Source organism: Pagrus major, chromosome 21 (assembly GCF_040436345.1).
Source record: "Pagrus major chromosome 21, Pma_NU_1.0".
Taxonomy (NCBI): Eukaryota; Metazoa; Chordata; class Actinopteri; order Spariformes; family Sparidae; genus Pagrus; species Pagrus major.
This window is the reverse complement of record NC_133235.1, coordinates 17,045,156-17,063,058: the sequence shown is the minus strand read 5'-3', so window position 1 is coordinate 17,063,058 and position 17,903 is coordinate 17,045,156. Positions and strand designations below refer to the sequence as shown.

The 17,903-nt window shown below is 41.4% G+C and overlaps 1 protein-coding gene across 3 annotated transcripts in view; it reads right to left on the bottom strand.

The window, feature by feature from the left end:
• The window catches only part of LOC141016430 (receptor-type tyrosine-protein phosphatase F), a 170,237-nt gene that overhangs the window by 106,761 nt on the left and 45,573 nt on the right, over window positions 1-17,903 (bottom strand). For all 3 annotated transcript variants that reach the window (XM_073490789.1, XM_073490788.1, XM_073490790.1), the window contains exon 2: window positions 2,277-2,451. In XM_073490789.1, the coding sequence (XP_073346890.1) occupies window positions 2,277-2,376 (100 nt within the window). In that variant the 5' untranslated portion in view covers window positions 2,377-2,451. The remainder of the gene's footprint in view (window positions 1-2,276; window positions 2,452-17,903) is intronic.

Sequence of the window (17,903 nt, the reverse complement as noted above, 5' to 3'; positions counted from 1 at the left end):
TGCCCCCCAACTGTCTTATTTTAATTCTATGTCTGTTTGCTTTACAGTCTGGGTAATAGCAGGTCTGGGCCTTTTTCCATGTGTGCTTACATTAAACTACAACCATAACTTAACCTCGGAGCAGAACAAGGCTTATCTATAAGCTATTTTTTGTTTCATCTTTCTTTGAAACTGATATTCCATCTTTTCTCAAGTTCCTTATTCATGTGTCAGTGTTTGGGTGTATCTTGAATTAAACACTTGTACCAGCTTGACCACAGCAGAGTATCTTTGTCTGTTAATTAAAATGCGTGGCGCTGTGTTTTTATCCGTAAATGATATGATTACCAAAATTAGATACTAAGGCAATCTTGCTCTCATGGACACAGAGAGGCAAGGAATAAGAAGACAAGAAAACTTGATTTACAAAAGACTTCCACACTGTGGACTGTCCACATTAACCCATTGTTCAGTGATTGAACACAGTGAAACACAAGCTGGCTATAGCCTTGTCTAGCTGTGTGTGTGTGAATCTTTAAATAACTCGTGTTGAATTGAAAAATGGCAAATGGAGATTGTATGACCCAAATACTGTAGATACAATCATGACAGGAGATTTTGTGCCTGGTGGCAGGCAAAATTGCATGGTGAAAGCATGGTTTATAGGGAACCAATCTAAACACCGGTGGTGTTATTATTCTACTGCCATTAAATTTGGCAATGAACATTCACTTAAGTGTATGTTAAAGCAAAAAACATTGTCTATTGCTAGTTTAATATTTACTTTTACATGTCGCTATTTGCACAAAACAGCACATAAGGCAGCACAGTGATAATCAAGGCCCCATCCAAACTGTGGGCTGTACTGGGCATCTGACAGACTGCACATCAAATAATATCCTGGCACCTTCAATGCCCCTGACATTACCTTTGAAAATTGATGATCTCTAAAAAGCAAATGCAATTGAATTAATTTTGTCATCCCCTTGATGGCAATTAAAATGCAGGCATAGCAGAGCATACAAATCGTAACATGACAATAAACGTGGTGCACTACCAATAAATAAATGTTACTGGCATAACAGATCTTATTTGCCTTTTAAAGCCCCATGTCAATTATGCATAGACTAAGAGTTGTCTTGCAGTTATCTAATTATTTTACTTTAGACAATTAATCATCAGAAAGTCATACTTTGTTTGGATTCTTAAGTAATTATCAGTATTCAGAGTTTTTTATTTCATATCAGAATGCACTGGAGGGACTAGACATCGTAGCATATCGCAATAGTTTTGGACTTAACTAAAACTCATGCCACTGTTCTAGGTTTGGCAATGGATTTAGTGCAGTGGGGCACATCATTAAAGTATCACTGCTCCAGTCAAGGTTTGATTTGGCCGGATCACATTACAGGCAGACAGCAAAGACAGTCTTGCCAGACCACAAGAAAAAAGATAGGAGTGCAAAACTTTTCTGCAAGGTCAAGATCACACTGATACTGTGCAAAACTCTGGACACACCGCAAGAGACAAAGATGATCACACAGGGCTGAATGAGTCAAGACAAAGGGTACAGAAAAACAAATCCTACTGGACCCATGTCTGAAAGGACTGGGCAGTTGGCGTGGGCGGGTGGGGGAATGGGAGGGGTCGGGGTATAATTGAATTACAGTGACCCTTATGACAGCACTATAGGTGAGGTCATGTGTTGAATTAATTCTGTCCCTGACCCCGTCCTCGACAGGGCAGTGCCTCTTGGCTGCTCCTGAGATCCAAAGCGCAGCAACGGTGACACATCTTTTTCGAGTTGCGTCTTCCAGCCAAAACCGTCATCCAGATTGACAGCCGGTCACAGAGGCCGATGGAGCATCGCTGCATGCAGTGTACTTATTCTTAATGCAGAAGCAAAAGCTCTCTATACTTTGGGATGTGGATCACGGTAGTTGCTATTTATGTTTTCTGCTATCCACCGAAGACAACAAATGTAAATGGAACCTATATTCTATTTTAAATTAAGCTCTGTAATGCACAGCATTAGAGCTTGTTCTCTGTGAATATCCACACATTAAACCAGGAGAACATGTTCAAAGGGGCTACATTTGTTCAGATGATCAGTAGATGAGGTAAGGCACCTGATATTACTTCAAAGAACTTGCTGTTTAACCTCCCATTGTGAGTACTTTTCATTTTGAGGGCCCAAATTGCTTTTACTGTCAAAATACTTGAAGCTTAATGTATTAACTAAGCCTAATGTATTATCACATCATCGCAGGACTTCACAGGTGAATGAGGTCACTTACTGTCTGCCATAGAGGAGAACACCATGCAGCTGACTAGAAGCAAGAACAGCAACGCCCCTCTGGGCAGGAGGGGCACTGCCAGGTGAATATTAGGCACCATGTTCCAAGTTGGCACTGCTCCCTCCTCAGTCCCCTGCTAGACACGTCCCACTCTGACAGGATCAAAGACTAACACCTGGGAGAGAAAACACACGCAGAACAGAAGTACAGGAACATTAGTATTCAAACTCGCCATATATTTGCATATATTTGAATGAGCATAATAACACAGTAAAGCAGAAATATCAAACATGAGACAGAACCAAAGGAGATGGAAATTTTGTATACTTGTAAGAATACAACAGCACACAACGCTGGAGATCTTTGGTTGCGATCAACAAAGCACCCAATACCCACAACAAAATCCTGCCCGGGGCAGAGGAAAGTACAAGTGAAGCGAATGTAACACGCAAACTACATCAGCAGAGGAGTTCTGGAACAAATGCGGTACATTGCTACAGAGAAATCATGGGAAGAAATAGCAAGAACAAAGGGGAGGTCAGGACGCAGGATTAAGCTCCTCAGCTTCTCCCCTCACAATGGGGATCAGTAAAAAACCCAAAGGACCTCCTAAACAGGACTCCCTAAGGACCTCCGCCCACTTAATGTTACCCATTAAGAAATTGAAACTGTGTCTTCCAGATGGGTTCAAATCACACAAAGTGCAGTGATCTCATAATATGACAACATGTGTGCATACATAAACATTTAACATACAACAACATCCCAAGGGGGACGCGGTTGGTCAACAAAGCAGCAGCAGGTGTACCACAAATTAACCATAATTAACCAAGCTATAAAACGGAAAGCATTGCTCCATCCTCTTAAATAGTGGGTGGAGACGCAAAGACAAAGGCTGTCCCTCAAATTAAACTGCACAAGCACTGATTCTCTGTCCTTTTAGGAATTAGATTTTGTGTAGGAAATGACTAAGCCGACTGATAAGATTTAGATATATGACCTTAAGTTTGTTATAGCCTGCAGTTTCGATGTATAATGCTATTATGAACAAAGGAACTGTGTATCCCCATAAACTAAGCTAACTAAATTTCTTATCCCTCTTGCCCATGGCCATTTGTGATGAGTAATCATAACGCTGTAAACCAGACCACAATATGGTAAGGATAGATATCTCCCTTAAAATGAAAGCAGTATCTCCAGAGGACTTTAGAAAAATGAACAAAAATGAGAAAAGTTTTATAAGTTTTAAAGTAACCCTTCTTCTGTCTTCAAGGGCTCCCTGACAATGATTCTGTTCAAAGCTTCTAGAAGAGGCCTATTGGAATTGAATTGAAAACTTTCTCAGCTCGTCTGTTCAGTCTCACTGCTGAGTTTATAGTGGCGACTGAACAATACTGATTGCTGATATTTGTGAAAAGAGAAAGAGAGGCTCTCACAATGTAGAATATCTTGAGGCTTGCTGGGTGGCCGGTCAGCTTTAGTCTATTCAGTTGAGCTAAATAAGTTAGAGTGTCAGGAACACAATGCCTCCAGTATCTTGTGGAAAAAAACCCTTTCCATTCTTAAGCCTGTGGAGGTGTTGAGCAGCCCATTACTCATGTGGCTATTTCAATGTGTGGAAACACTGAAAAAAACGCACACACTGGGCACCTCTTTGACCACACTCTTTGTGAAACAAGACCAAGGAAAACACTCTGCCAGGCAGAGATCTTAGCAAAGCAAAATTTCAAGAGTTTCCTTTCTTCATCTGAGCTCTACTTTAACCTCTTTCGACAGCTCTCTTGGCAAAGGAAAAGACGGGCACGGCTGAGTAAAATGATGTGAAGGAATGGTATTTGTGAGTCACAGTGCTGGTGCCTCACCTGGACATGTTTGCAGACAGGTTTCGTTGAAGGCTAGCTCTTCATCACTATTTGTCACTTACAGGAATGTGCCTCGAGGTTTTCATGTCTACTAAACAAATTTCCAATGCAAAACACCCTTATATCTAAGGAATTTTTTAAACACCGGTTGTAGCCAAAATCATCTATCATCAGTGAAAGTTCAAGCTGATATAGTATCAAACTTTATAACACTCCTCCTGGCATGGAGACTTTTGAGAAATACAGTTAAATTAATTTATAAGTCTCTGGGGGGAAAAAAATCCCCTTGTGTCTTCACCTTCACTGGTAATGAGACAGCTGCTCATTGTTGTTGTCTTAAGCTGCAGAAGTGCAGAAGAAGAAAAAGATACACAAATACGCTGCTCAGTGTGCCAAAGAACTGGATCACACCCCCACTCTGCTACCAGAATGAAAGACATTAAGGCCCCATTTTTATTTCAAGTTAATACCCTAAGTTAGCTTTGCAAAATGAGTGTAAGTCACATCAAGTTTGTTGGCTGACAAATTTGTTTTGACACTCATTTTTATGTACGCCAGCGTTACGTTGGTTCATGTCGGTGGGTAGAGAGTGAGTGAGGCTGATAGAGCTGGCTACTCGCCGTGCTCCAAACCCTTGGCGGTGGAGGGATATCTTTTACAGCAGATGCCAGAGAGAGGCAGATGCTTTTCATCTTCAATGAGACAAATTCCTAGAGCGAGGTTTATTCTTTATTTACAGTGAGGAAAATAAGTATTTGAACACCCTGCTATTTTGCTGTTTCTCCCACTTAGAAATCATGGAGGGGTCTGAAATTTTCATCGTAGGTGCATGTCCACTGTGAGAGAGATAAACTAAAAAGAAAAATCCAGAAATCACAATGCATGATTTTTTAACAATTTATTTGTGAGATATAGCTGCAAATAAGTATTTGAACACCTGAGAAAATGAATGTTAATATTTGGTACAGTAGCCTTTGTTTGCTATTACAGAGGTCAAACGTTTCCTGTAGTTTTTCACCAGGTTTGCACACACTGCAGGAGGGATCTTGGCCCACTCCTCCACACAGATCTTCTCTAGATCAGTCAGGTTTCTGGGCTGTCGCTGAGAAACACGGAGTTTGAGCTCCCTCCAAAGATTTTCGATTGGGTTCAGGTCTGGAGACTGGCTGGGCCATGCTAGAACCTTGATATGCTTCTTACGGAGCCACTCCTTGGTTTTCCTGGCTGTGTGCTTCGGGTCGTTGTCGTGTTGGAAGACCCAGCCACGACCCATCTTCAATGCTCTGACTGAGGGAAGGAGGTTGTTCCCCAAAATCTCACAATACACGGCCCCAGTCATCCTCTCTTTAATGCAGTGCACTCGTCCTGTCCCATGTGCAGAAAAACACCCCCAAAGCATGATGCTACCACCCCCATGCTTCACAGTAGGGATGGTGTTCTTCGGATTGTACTCTTCATTCTTCTTCCTCCAAACACGCTTAGTGGAATTATGACCAAAAAGTTCTATTTTGGTCTCATCTGACCACAAAACTTTCTCCCATGACTCCTCTGTATCATCCAAATGGTCATATGCAAACTTAAGACGGGCCTTGACATGTGCTGGTTTAAGCAGGGGAACCTTTCGTGCCATGCATGATTTCAAATCATGACGTCTTAGTGTATTACCTACAGTAACCTTGGAAACGGTGGTCCCAGCTCTTTTCAGGTCATTGACCAACGCCTGTCGTGTAGTTCCGGGCTGATTCCTCACCTTTCTTAGAATCATTGTGACCCCACGAGGTGATATCTTGCATGGGGCTCCACTCCGATTGAGATTGACCGTCATGTTTAGCTTCTTCCATTTTCTAATGATTGCTCCAACAGTGGACCTTTTTTCACCAAGCTGCTTGGCAATTGCTCCATAGCCCTTTCCAGCCTTGTGGAGGTGTACAATTTTGTCTCTGGTGTCTTTGGACAGCTCTTTGGTCTTCGCCATGTTACAAGTTAAAGTCTTACTGATTGTATGGGGTGGACAGGTGTCTTTATGCAGCTAATGACCTCAAACAGGTGCATCTGATTCAGGATGATACATGGAGTGCAGGTGGACTTCTAATGGGCGGACTAACAGGTCTTTCAGGGTCAGAATTCTAGATGATACACAGGTGTTCAAATACTTATTTGCAGCTATATCTCACAAATAAATTGTTAAAAAATCATGCATTGTGATTTCTGGATTTTTCTTTTTAGTTTATCTCTCTCACAGTGGACATGCACCTACGATGAAAATTTCAGACCCCTCCATGATTTCTAAGTGGGAGAAATAGCAAAATAGCAGGGTGTTCAAATACTTATTTTCCTCACTGTATATAGCTACTTATTTATCCCTGTGCAGCCCGGTGCCTCCCAGCTGCACACAAATACTAAGGGACAATCACCTGCCACTATGTGCATTTGTGCTGTGGAGGTAGTGCTGCTGAGAGAAGGGCAGGGCACCTATGTGAAAATGGTGTCGTGTAATCCAAAATCTGAGCATGTGGCTCAGCACACAGGAAAACATTGTTTGCAACTATGTGGGAGAGCGAGGGAAAAACAGTAAGAACATGTAGGGGTGGATGTGTGCCCTTGTGAGATTGTACGTGAATCCTTCTGTCTTGGTAATGATTTAATTCTGAAGCCTGGTGAGTGAGTGAGAGTGAGTGAGGAAAGTGGGGATGAGAGAGAAAGAGTTAGCAGCGCCTAATTATGGTGAAAATGATCATCCAGATTATTTCACCACAAATTCAGATCCTAATTAATAATCATGTAATTAGCCAGGATGAATTCAGGAGCCTAATTGTTTTACAGCTAGGATGGATTATCTACAATAATGCAGTTTGAAACTTCAGTGCATAAAAGTATGCCGCAACATATAGCTCAAGTTCTACATATTTTTAAAAATTGTAATGTGTAAAATTCTAGCTAACAAAATTTGGACGGGCTTTAATTACCAGTCAGTTCTGTCCAACAAGAAATGAGGCTTCAATAGCCAGTGTGCCTTTAACACAGTATAAAAGTTTATGGAGAACAGAATTTTTATTGTGTCTATGCAAACACAATTAGCAGATAACAGTGATGACGCATCCTGATATAAGAAAGTAATAGACAAAGTCCAAGATTCTTCAGTTCCCACCACCTCGTTATCACTTAGAACATGGACACTAATTGAAGAAACAAAGGAAAAGCTGTGTTTAATAAATTCAAGCTTCAAGCTTCCTGGGCTGAATCGCTAATGTTTAGACACAGGCATTCATTAGAGCCCAGAACTTTGACATGTAGGTGGTGACTCAGAGGTCTGCAACCAGGCTGAAGACAATTTATGTGCAGCTTTCAGTCTTGTGTCCAATTTGTCAAGATGTCAAGATCATGTATCTTATATAGATATAAGAATCTCTGGTGGCAACATTTTATCTCGACACAAAGAAATTGTGAAAGAGAACAGAAGGTCATTAAAGTGACACTGAAGTTGAAATGACCTTAGCCCTGATCGAACAGTCACTCTTCTAGAAAGAAGCTTTGGAGTCTTGAGTGTCTTGGGAGTTCTCAGTTAATGCAGAGCGTGACATATACTGTATATATGCGGTATTATAGGCAGACAGCTAAGAGGTTTAGTGAAGTAATTAACAAGGGAACAATGGGATGTGAACATTTCCAACGGTAAACTGTGGAGGACAAAAGAGCCTTTGAGCTGAGTTCAGCAGGGAGGGGAACCTAACACAAAATACACACCTATCCTGTTTGCTTGTTTGCCACCCACATCAGGTGCCTGTCATTCAAGTTATTACCCCCAGTGTGTGTGTGGCAAGGGAGTGGCCACCCATACAGAATTGGTAGTCTACAAACAGACAATGTGAGACACACAGCTGCGCAGAGACAGCGTAGAGGCTGAGTAAACACTACTATTACACTAACTACAGGTAGCATCTCTGCTCTCCATCGTTTCCATCCCTCCTACTCATGTTCTCTCTCTTTCTCCATCTCTGTTTAATGGGTCATCCTGACCGCGGGGAGGTGGGACAGCTGAGATATATGGCTAGCAGTGTGGGGAGCTAATCATGGCCGTCTCTGGAGGTGATAAACCCAGACCGGAGAGGTTTGTGTTGGCGCAGCCTGCAACGGCTCCATAAACACAGTTACAAGCTGCATTTCGACAGCACTGTTTTGGCCCCTGATTAGTTTTCCATGCCCTAGAAGGCTCACCCTCACAAGTCTGTGCTCCTTTTTTACCTCAGCAGTGAACACACAGCGTGGACCCTAGAGAATTACTGCGAGCCGACGCCGCCTGTATCGTAAAATGAAAGTGTAAAGTAACAAAATTAGGTTTTCCCTCCAACTCTGAAAGCCTCACTCTATCCATGAACTTGATGGTGCATGTCTTTTTTACAGGACTGCAACAAGGCCCTGCATTGAAATTCACCTAACAAAGGGTAATGTCCTGTGACCTATCAAGTTTTACAGCAGTTTTGTTTACAAGCTGATTCCACAGAGTTAATTGTTAACGCAGAAGATTGAGAGATCGAAAGACACCTACAGCAGACAAGAGCACTTCCTCAAGTTGAGCAATAGAAAGTAAGGAGCACCGATTATGCTGACCTACAATTATATGCCTCGTGCAATAAAATCAGATGAGTGAAGTGTCAGTGTGGATGACTCACAGAAATTCATCAGGTAGTTAATTCAGTGATTACGTATACTACTACAGCCACATGAAATGTATGCAGACATTTACAACATGTGACACAGAAGTCTATATGACGCATTGTGATGTAATCCATGACGCACAAGGGTGAGAGACAATGCACCAGGCTTCTGACAGGCTCTAACTCGCCTCTCGTCAGAATGCAAAGACCATCGCATATTGGTTTCACCCATATGATACAATGTCGATTGGCATTTAGTCTGGTTGAGTGAACATTTAACAAAACTCAGGCACCTCCATAAATTGCTACTGAAGTAGGGATTTACAATCACCTCTGGGGGGCCACCAATCTTTTCAGCTGCAAATCAATCTGGGAATGAAAGGTGATATGTATTACACTGATATGTATTACACGGAGTAGAAGAGACATACCAGAGTGCCACTTCCATTTGAATTTATTGGAGAGTGATTATTGGCGTTGTCGAGCTGCAGAGCAAGGAGAAAATGGCTTGTGCTACAAAGTGCTGGGCAAAGGGCCTGCAATAAATCAAAAAGCAGGCTCAATGCAAAACAGACATTCATCAAATAAAAGCGACGGTGTGCATAACTTGACCAATCGAGTGGATGAAGCGGCTTTCTGTAAAGTAGCACCAACCTTAGAAGCCATATGTATAGAATACAAACGAGTGATGCTTGAAATAATGTGATAAATAGAAGATAATATGGAGTATCCATAAAAACTTAAAGTTACATTTAAAAAAATAATCTTCGACTCACAGACAAGCCCTGCAAATACACAACAGTTTTGTTTTGTTTTTCATGTGTATTAACATTATTATATTTATTATTATAAATCACTACTGTTTATCTTTGTCTAACTGAAATATTCTCTGCTTTTCATCTCTGTTGATTTTGAGGTATTTTTGTTTTAAAAAGTATAAATTTATAAATAAAAAATCATTTTGTTATTATTATTTAGGCCAACCTGTAACTCCACAAAGCTAAGGATTAAACAAAACTAATGGAGGATGATAATAATAATAATATCAAAGCTTTTTTATTAAATTCAGGGTCTCTAAATAGCCTTGCCCCAGTTCAAAGACTGAAAAAAGTTTTATTATTTGTGTTTGTTTACATTTTAGAGAGTTCTACAAATGAATTACTGCATTATTAAAAATGTTTCTGCGCTATGGCCAAACATTAAATTAGCAATATAAACTGAGACACATTCTCAACAGCAGATGTGCATATATATCAAAAGGAAATTCACTCTGTCAAGCAAGAAAGATGGCCTAAGATGTCACCACTTGACGGTTTGCTTGTGGACAGATGGTGCCATAAAATGACTAGGCAGGCAGGCAGCACAGAAGGCATGGACTCCCCCCTTACACCACGCAGAGGACTTCAATTCAATTCCACCCACCCCCACCCTCACCACCCCCTGGGCAGAAAGCCTGGTCTCCGCCAGTAAAAGACAAATAGAGTGAAGGCATGTCAGCAGAAAGACTGGCAAATACAGAGCTCCATAGATCAATAGCTGGCCAAACAGAGGTAGTTGTTCAGGCTCAGCTCAATCCACGGATATATCATGGCTGGATTTTTAGCAACTGGAAAGAGCTGAATTTTTGAAAAATTAAGCATTATAGAACTACGGTGGAATGGAAACCCACTGTAAAGACGGGCTTTCTCACTGGTATTGCTCAACAAGTAAAGGCCCCTTCCACTTCTCCATAGGTTTTATGGGTATTTATTATCTACAGGTTGCACTGAGGTAAGGGTATTTGGCCCAACTTTGTATAAGAGCGTAGGCGGGGGGGTTTGAGGGCTTCATACTATTCAGCAGGTGTCTCCACTGTTCTAAATCAATTACCTCTAGTGAGTCAGTGCTTAGGGTAGGGGGGTATTATAAATCAGCTTGGTGTCAGGCCAGATTAGTGACTGTAACGGGCTGTTGGTGAAGCTCTTTCGCCAGCAGGGACCCTCCAGAGGTCTACATGAGAACCAAGCTGTGGCCTCTGTGCTCAGTGACAGAGCAGCAACTCTGGTAATTGTTTGCAACAATACTCTGTACTAAGGTTGGGCTATATGAGGATGAATACTGTGAGAATGACAGAGAATTCTCTACACCCTTTCCATCCACTTTAATATGCCTAATAATTGGAGAAAAAGTAAATCAATGAGCAGGCAATACTGGATTTTTTCATCATTATGCTAAAATACTCACTTAAAATACAGTTTTATGTTGGAGTTCATCCATACTGTGCACCCCCTACTAGGGATACACCGATTATCAGCCTGGCAAATTATCGTTGTGGATATTCAGCACTTTTACGATTATCATATTGATTTTTCTGTTTTTGTCCAATTGCTCATAAAATAATTTAATTTAAAAATGAGCTAGTTTGGCTCTGATGCAGTATCCTTACTCAATGTCCCATCCACAACAATATCTGATTGGTTACACATCACGAGCAATAGCCTATTAACTCTGAATCTGCAAATTAACATGCAACTAAAGTTATCAAATAAATGTAGTGAAGAGGAAATATAAAGCAGCAGAAAATTAATACTCAAGCAAGGTACCTCAAAACTGTACTTAAATACAGAACTTGAGTAAGCTCTTGTTATTCTAAATTTTGACAAGAAGATTTTCATTTTTACTGCAAATGTATATCAGTTACAAATATCAGTAATTGGTCTCTTTGATTACTAATAATCTGTATTGGAATTGGCTCTGAATAACCCATATCTGTTGATCATTAGTATTAGGATTTGCCAAATTCTGCTGGCAAAATTCAAATTAGCTGTGGAAGGATCAGCCAGACTATAACTGTTGGCCATTAATCAAAAACTGTAGTCATTCACTCACTCATCACTCATCACTCACTCATCACGGGATGGATGGTCTCATCTCACTACATCCTTGACTGCAAATCTAAGGACATGCATTGACACTGACTACATTTGACATTGACTTTACATGCGCAGTAGTATTCCACTATTATTTCAAATGTGACAGTATTCAGAATTGAATATAGGTAATGTAAACACCATATGCTATTTGGATATTCCGGATTAGACATTATTCCAAATGGAGCATTTTGGGATTAAGACATGGGATATGTTGATATACAGCCCTTTTGCCCATTTACAGGAAGCTCTGCATTGCCTCGCCAACAAGTTTTCGAGGTTAGGGAAGAAGATGCAAACACAAAGAGAGAGAAAGAAAGAAAAGCCCACATTTCTAGTTTTAATCTACTTTTAAACATTATATTAAATGGGTTTTTGGATATGCATGAAATATTTCAACTCCAGCCTTTTCAAAAAGGTGTTTAAACGAATGGAAGAGGGAGGCTGAGTTTGTTAATCAGAGTAGGCATGGCTGTATATAAACTGAAATATTAGTGGGATATTCTTTTTCATTAGCAATGTAAACAACCTAGTAGGAATAATGTTTTTCTGGAATATTCTGTGCATGTAAATTGAGTCACTGTGGCCTACATTCACTTTATGACACACAAAGACCAAGACTTTTCATACTCCACTGGATGGTTTTGGGCTTGTTTGTCTTCAGTCAGAGCTGAAACGCGCAGATGGAGCTGTATATTGACACAGCGGTTTTATTATTTCACCTTACAACAGAGCATGTAAACGACTCGGGGAAAACAATCCTCTGCGGTCCAAGGTACAGAAGAACAAACCCAGTGTTGACACAGGGAAGGGTTAGACTAACTCAGGGAGGGCTGGGAAAAGCACTTCGTATATAATCAAACATTTGTGGTGGGAAACAGAAACATTGTACCTGATGGTGTCTGTGGTGAAGCATAAGGTTCTATTTAGAAAGGAGGACCCCTTAATGAGAAATGTGTTTGGGGGAATCTAAACATGTGCTATTCCTAGAATTACCTTGGAACAAAAAGAAACCTGTCTTACACAATGAAAAGCCGAGACTCCTGGACTACCTGAAACAGTTAAGACCTAACAGATTTAACATGGGTTAGTTGCCATTTCAAATGTGAAAAAAAGGATCCCAAAGCTCTAATCCAACTCCTTTCCTGCGTTCTATTACAGACGGCTATCCTCTCAGCCGCTGTCTAACTAGTGAAAAGAGGCAGAGTCTAATAAGCCGTTCTGTCTTTCTGTCAGTCTGCGTTTCTCTCCATCCCCCTGTTTCCTCCACCTCTCCCTGGCCACGTCTCCTTCTCTGTCTCTTTCTTTCTGTCTGAGCCCTGAGCCAGTCTGTTGGAGCAGATGGAACCATATATCCCCATTGCTCTCCGGAGGCCTGAGGATTTAAAATGTAAAAGAGATGAGTGCGGAATAGGCAGGGACCAGTCGATAAAGGGCAAGAGAAGTAAGGACTCTCAGCTAAGACCATGTTCATCAAACAAGTACAGTGCTCCCAAACACAATGACTGAGCTATAGAGCAATGAACTATGAAATATGTGGACTCTAAACTCACCAGTGACTTGGCATATCTGTGCTTACTCAGTGTCTAATCCTTACAAGATATGAGCAGAGCCAGATAATGTATTTCTATTGGTAACAGATGCCCATAGATTTTCTTCTGTCTATAGAAAATGAATCGATAACAAATTTATCGCGTCTGTTACCAAGGAAAAAAGGTTTGCAAAGGTTTTCTGGTTCCAGCTTCAAAGATGACAACATGACAGTTTTTTTTCTACTTATGCTGAAGATTTAGATGAAAATTGTGTATTTCATTGATTAGTCAATGAACAGAGAACTAATCTGTCTGCTACAATTTCGATGATCACCAAAACATTTCAGCAAATAAATAAAAAATATACCATAAATTCTGCTCCTAGCTTCTCAAATGTGTGAACTTGATTGAATATATTTGGTTTATGGATGGTTGGTCAAGCAGAACAAGAAATTGTGCCTTTGGTTCTGGGATTGACCGATTCACCAATGAACGATTAGTTGGGATCCGAAAAAAACACAAGGGCTTTTGCAAATACTTTAAAGTCAAAATCAGTGAAAATCAATATTATATTATTAAACAAATATAAATGTAAGACCTCAAGTATGTCGAAAAAAAATTATTTGATAAAATAGAAAGACAACTTATGTCTTGAATGAATAGTGCCTGCTCACCACTGAAGACCCTCCAGCACTTTAGCACTGTTTTTGCTCAATGCTGACCGTTAAGAAGTTGCGAATGAGTCAGGAAGTTTCGGGTGTGGTATGTGCCAACAATACAGGCATCAGTAGAACCCCACATGTTGCCCCTGTGTACTACTGGTGCTTTTCAGATTTAACGTGAACCTCAGCATCAACTATAGCTTGCTTAATTTTCTGCCGGTGCCAGTCGCATCCAAAACTTCAGTTTTTTAGCTAGCTAGCAACCACAACTGACGATAACTAAAAGATCAGACAAAGCTTTACACCAACGTCTATAGGTAGCTTATGGAACGTCAACTTCATGTAGAACTAGTAATGACGTTATTCAAAGAAATACATATTAATGGGCATTTTATGGTAGGCTACAATTTTCCCATCAGCCTTAAAAACACACAAAACCAACAACAACAATTAATTACCTCAATTCACTTGCTTTTATTTCAAGACCTTTTAAAGGAGCTGCGGGAACCCTGAAAACAAGTTCGCAATTTATTACACCAACTTAACGCTGACAGCTACCAGCAAAGATAAACAGAAAATAATTAAACTGTTACTCCTGAGGCTTTCTCTTGAAGTTACCTCAGCTGGAAATGAGAAGTCAGACCGGCCTTCCTTCCCACCTCACCTCAGACCACCTTACAGGTAATGAGAAAGTATCTGGACGCTGTATCTGTCGTCTGGGAGCAGATTCTGCTTCGCCCTTCCATCTCTGGGTGGCAGTTTGACAGACAGCAGGAGTGAAGAACAACAGGCAGACGAGGTTGTGAGCAGTACAATCGATTGCCAGCTGACTAGCAAGGTCCATTATACTGACAGGCCGGAGCCACAACACGACGACCTGCACTCCACCAACGTCCTCATTACTACCTATGAGTCTCTCACTGGGACCAATCTCTCTCGCGCTCTTCCCGTTTTCGCTCTATGTTGCTTCTCTCCACAGTACATCTCCCGGAGCACAGCATAAGACTGAATTTCACTCTGTCAATCTGATGGACATGCTTTAAAGGAGGCAAAAAGCCACACCTAAGCCTCAGCACTTAGCTTCAAGCACAAGGCAAGCATACAGAACAAAGACAACACGGGGTAATACAATGTTCTTCAGAGAAATGTTCTTTAAAAAATGAAGCCAAAGTGTGGATTTAAGCCTGTGCAATCTCAAAGAAATGTGAACTGTCTGCGAGGGAAAACTTCTGCCATATCAACCTGTCTTTCAGCTATGCTATCTGCTCTCCTCGCCCTTCGTCCCCCCACCAGCTCCTCTAGTTATTCTGAAATCCTTAGTCCTTGGAAGACTTATTTATACCATCTCCCCACCCCACCCTTCTCCCTCATAGTACAGCTGCAGATAGGATTTACCTGCAGCTGAGACAGCCTCCAGACTATCAATTACCACCAGTGTAGAGTCACTGTTCTGCAGCTTGACTAACAAGACATACACACATAGACACAGTGCACTCACACACACACACACACAGATCTGTTGGACACATCCAGTTAGAGAAATTCTGAGCTGACTGTGAGGATTTTACTGACTAATCAAAGAGTTGGGTGAAAATCCTCTTCAACTTAAACAAGAGCCTGAATCCATCCAATCAAGCAAACTGATATTTTAATCATGTGTGACAGGAGAGCGGAAATTAATAGGTGAAGACACCAGAAAAGCTATCTCAAGAAAATAAACCTGCAACATTTATGGAGAAATCAGGAAAACTTAAAAATTAGGCTGTTTCAGGAATTGCTATCACATGTTGAGACATGAATTAAGAACCTTAGATAACAGCAGAGCTACTGCTACAACTAAACGTTTGACTCAACAATATACCCATATGTTGTTCAAAGATGTGTGTGAAAGTGTATTGCTTGCATTTGTAAATGATTACAAAGTAAAAAAAAAAAAACATGCACAAACATGCAAAACTTTGAGCCCTCACTGTAGTCCATTTGTGTAGTTATAGCGTTTGACTGGTCTGCTATGTGCTGAAACCAGAGATCGCACCAAATTCTTCCTGACATTTCATCTCACTCTCTGACAACGATTAGACTGAACACCAAGCCATTACACATAGCAGAAAGACACGCAGGGACAGGACCTGTCACTCACCCCACCAGATCCACCCTGACGCCTAAAGTGCTTCTGTCAGGTCAACAAATGAAAAGCCATCACAGCCAATGCTGCAGTCATCAAGCTGAAGTCATTCCATAGACTGGTTAAATGCTATCTTGCCAGGTCCTGTTAAACTTGGCTGAGCATGTTTAGGCTCAAGGCGTCACTTTTGATTCCTCTGCTTTAGTTCATTGTTGATGCACCATCACAGGAGCTGAGCAACCAGCCAGGAAACAGAAATCATGTAGGGGGCATAGGCTAACGCTCCATAATACAACTCTTATAAGGACTACAGCCACGCATGGTCACGTAGTCAGTCCATACAGCTCAGTGTAGCCTGTGAAGAAAGATCTGAGAAAGCAAATTCCTTTTAAGTGAGCCATCGTGTCTAGCCTCAGCAGTAGGGCAGTGATCATTAGGATAACATATTCGGGTCAAAAAGCTAATGAATGTGCATTAACAATGGACTGTATGGAGACTCTCTGTAAAGCACAGCACTTTGGCAGACATTCACAGCTCACCATCAAACCATTAAAACCACTAGCTTCATGAGATACTGAGCACTGGGATTTTTTTTTCAAACACTGACCAACATGTTCAAAAAAGGGCTATGCATTATTTACCTCATACATAAAATTAGATCGCCTTACTAGCAAGCTTCAAGGCATTTCCATGGTTTAAATCTTCATCTTCTTGGCACTTCAGTTGAGTTTCCAAGGATGAGATGCAAGGGGGCTTTCCTATGAACTATAAAGAACTGGTTATCCCTCTATCTCCCCTTTCCTCAACCAGTCCTCTTGTCTGACTGTCAGCCTAGGCAGCCAAGTCTCCCATGTTTACTAATGTAGAAGCAACCCCTTTATCAGGGAAGAGATTTGTAGGGAAGAGGCAGGGGATTAGCCATCAAATTACCAGGCAGACAGCATCCCTGCTCCAGGGTTGTGAAGCGGTAATCTCTGAGGCTGAGGGGGGAGATCCAGATAAAGGTTTGGGATTGGTGCTGTGGAACTACAAACTCCAAACTGTGCATAAGCAAAATGTGAAAGTTTCAGGGGAGCTATTTCTTCTTAGCAAATTTGCTTCCTTTTTTGTGGTAACTTCTTTTATAGGGCCAGATCATATTATATATTTTCTCCCATGTTGTTGGGCTGGGATGTGGTATCATTATATAGCCCAACACCCCCACAGTGTAAGACTTTTGATAGGCGAAAGCGCTCAAACAGGAATGCTGTAGCTAGGCAGGGCTGGTGGAATTAGATTTCAGCAGCCTTGCCCACGGTTCTTCTTGCATTGTCACCCCCCTGCCCTCCCTTAAACAAGCAGTGCTCTCCTCAGAGAATACCCCCTGGACACAGGAATGTTTCATCAACGCCTCAGCCCCCAGCATCCTTACAGGGCCACAGTGGGCCAACAGGCGCTGCACAGGCAGGCTATAAATAAGTCAGGCATTATAATGGAACCAAATGAATCTCCATCCATCTTCCCAAAACAAGCCAGGGACCTCAGAGTTCTGCAGGAAGAAGAGTTATTGCCTGCGTTTGAGGACGAACCACGAGATGAACAAAAGCCAAACGTTGTACTGATGCTGAATACATCCCACTGTAAAACATGCAACACACGTGCCATTCTCTCAGTGTGAGCAGGTCCAAGCCTGTCTTTGAGTAGCCTGTTTGTGACTGTGAAGACTTATTATGCCATTATATGACACCTTATTGATAGTGAGGAACCAGTCCTGCTTGCTGCTATTTGAGATCAGCAGCAGTGGACTGTTGAAGAAGAAGTCATAACTTTGGAGGAAGTGGCAGGAGGGCTGATAAAGTAATCAAGTAGAATGTTGAGTCTAAGCCAGGCATTTGAAGAAATT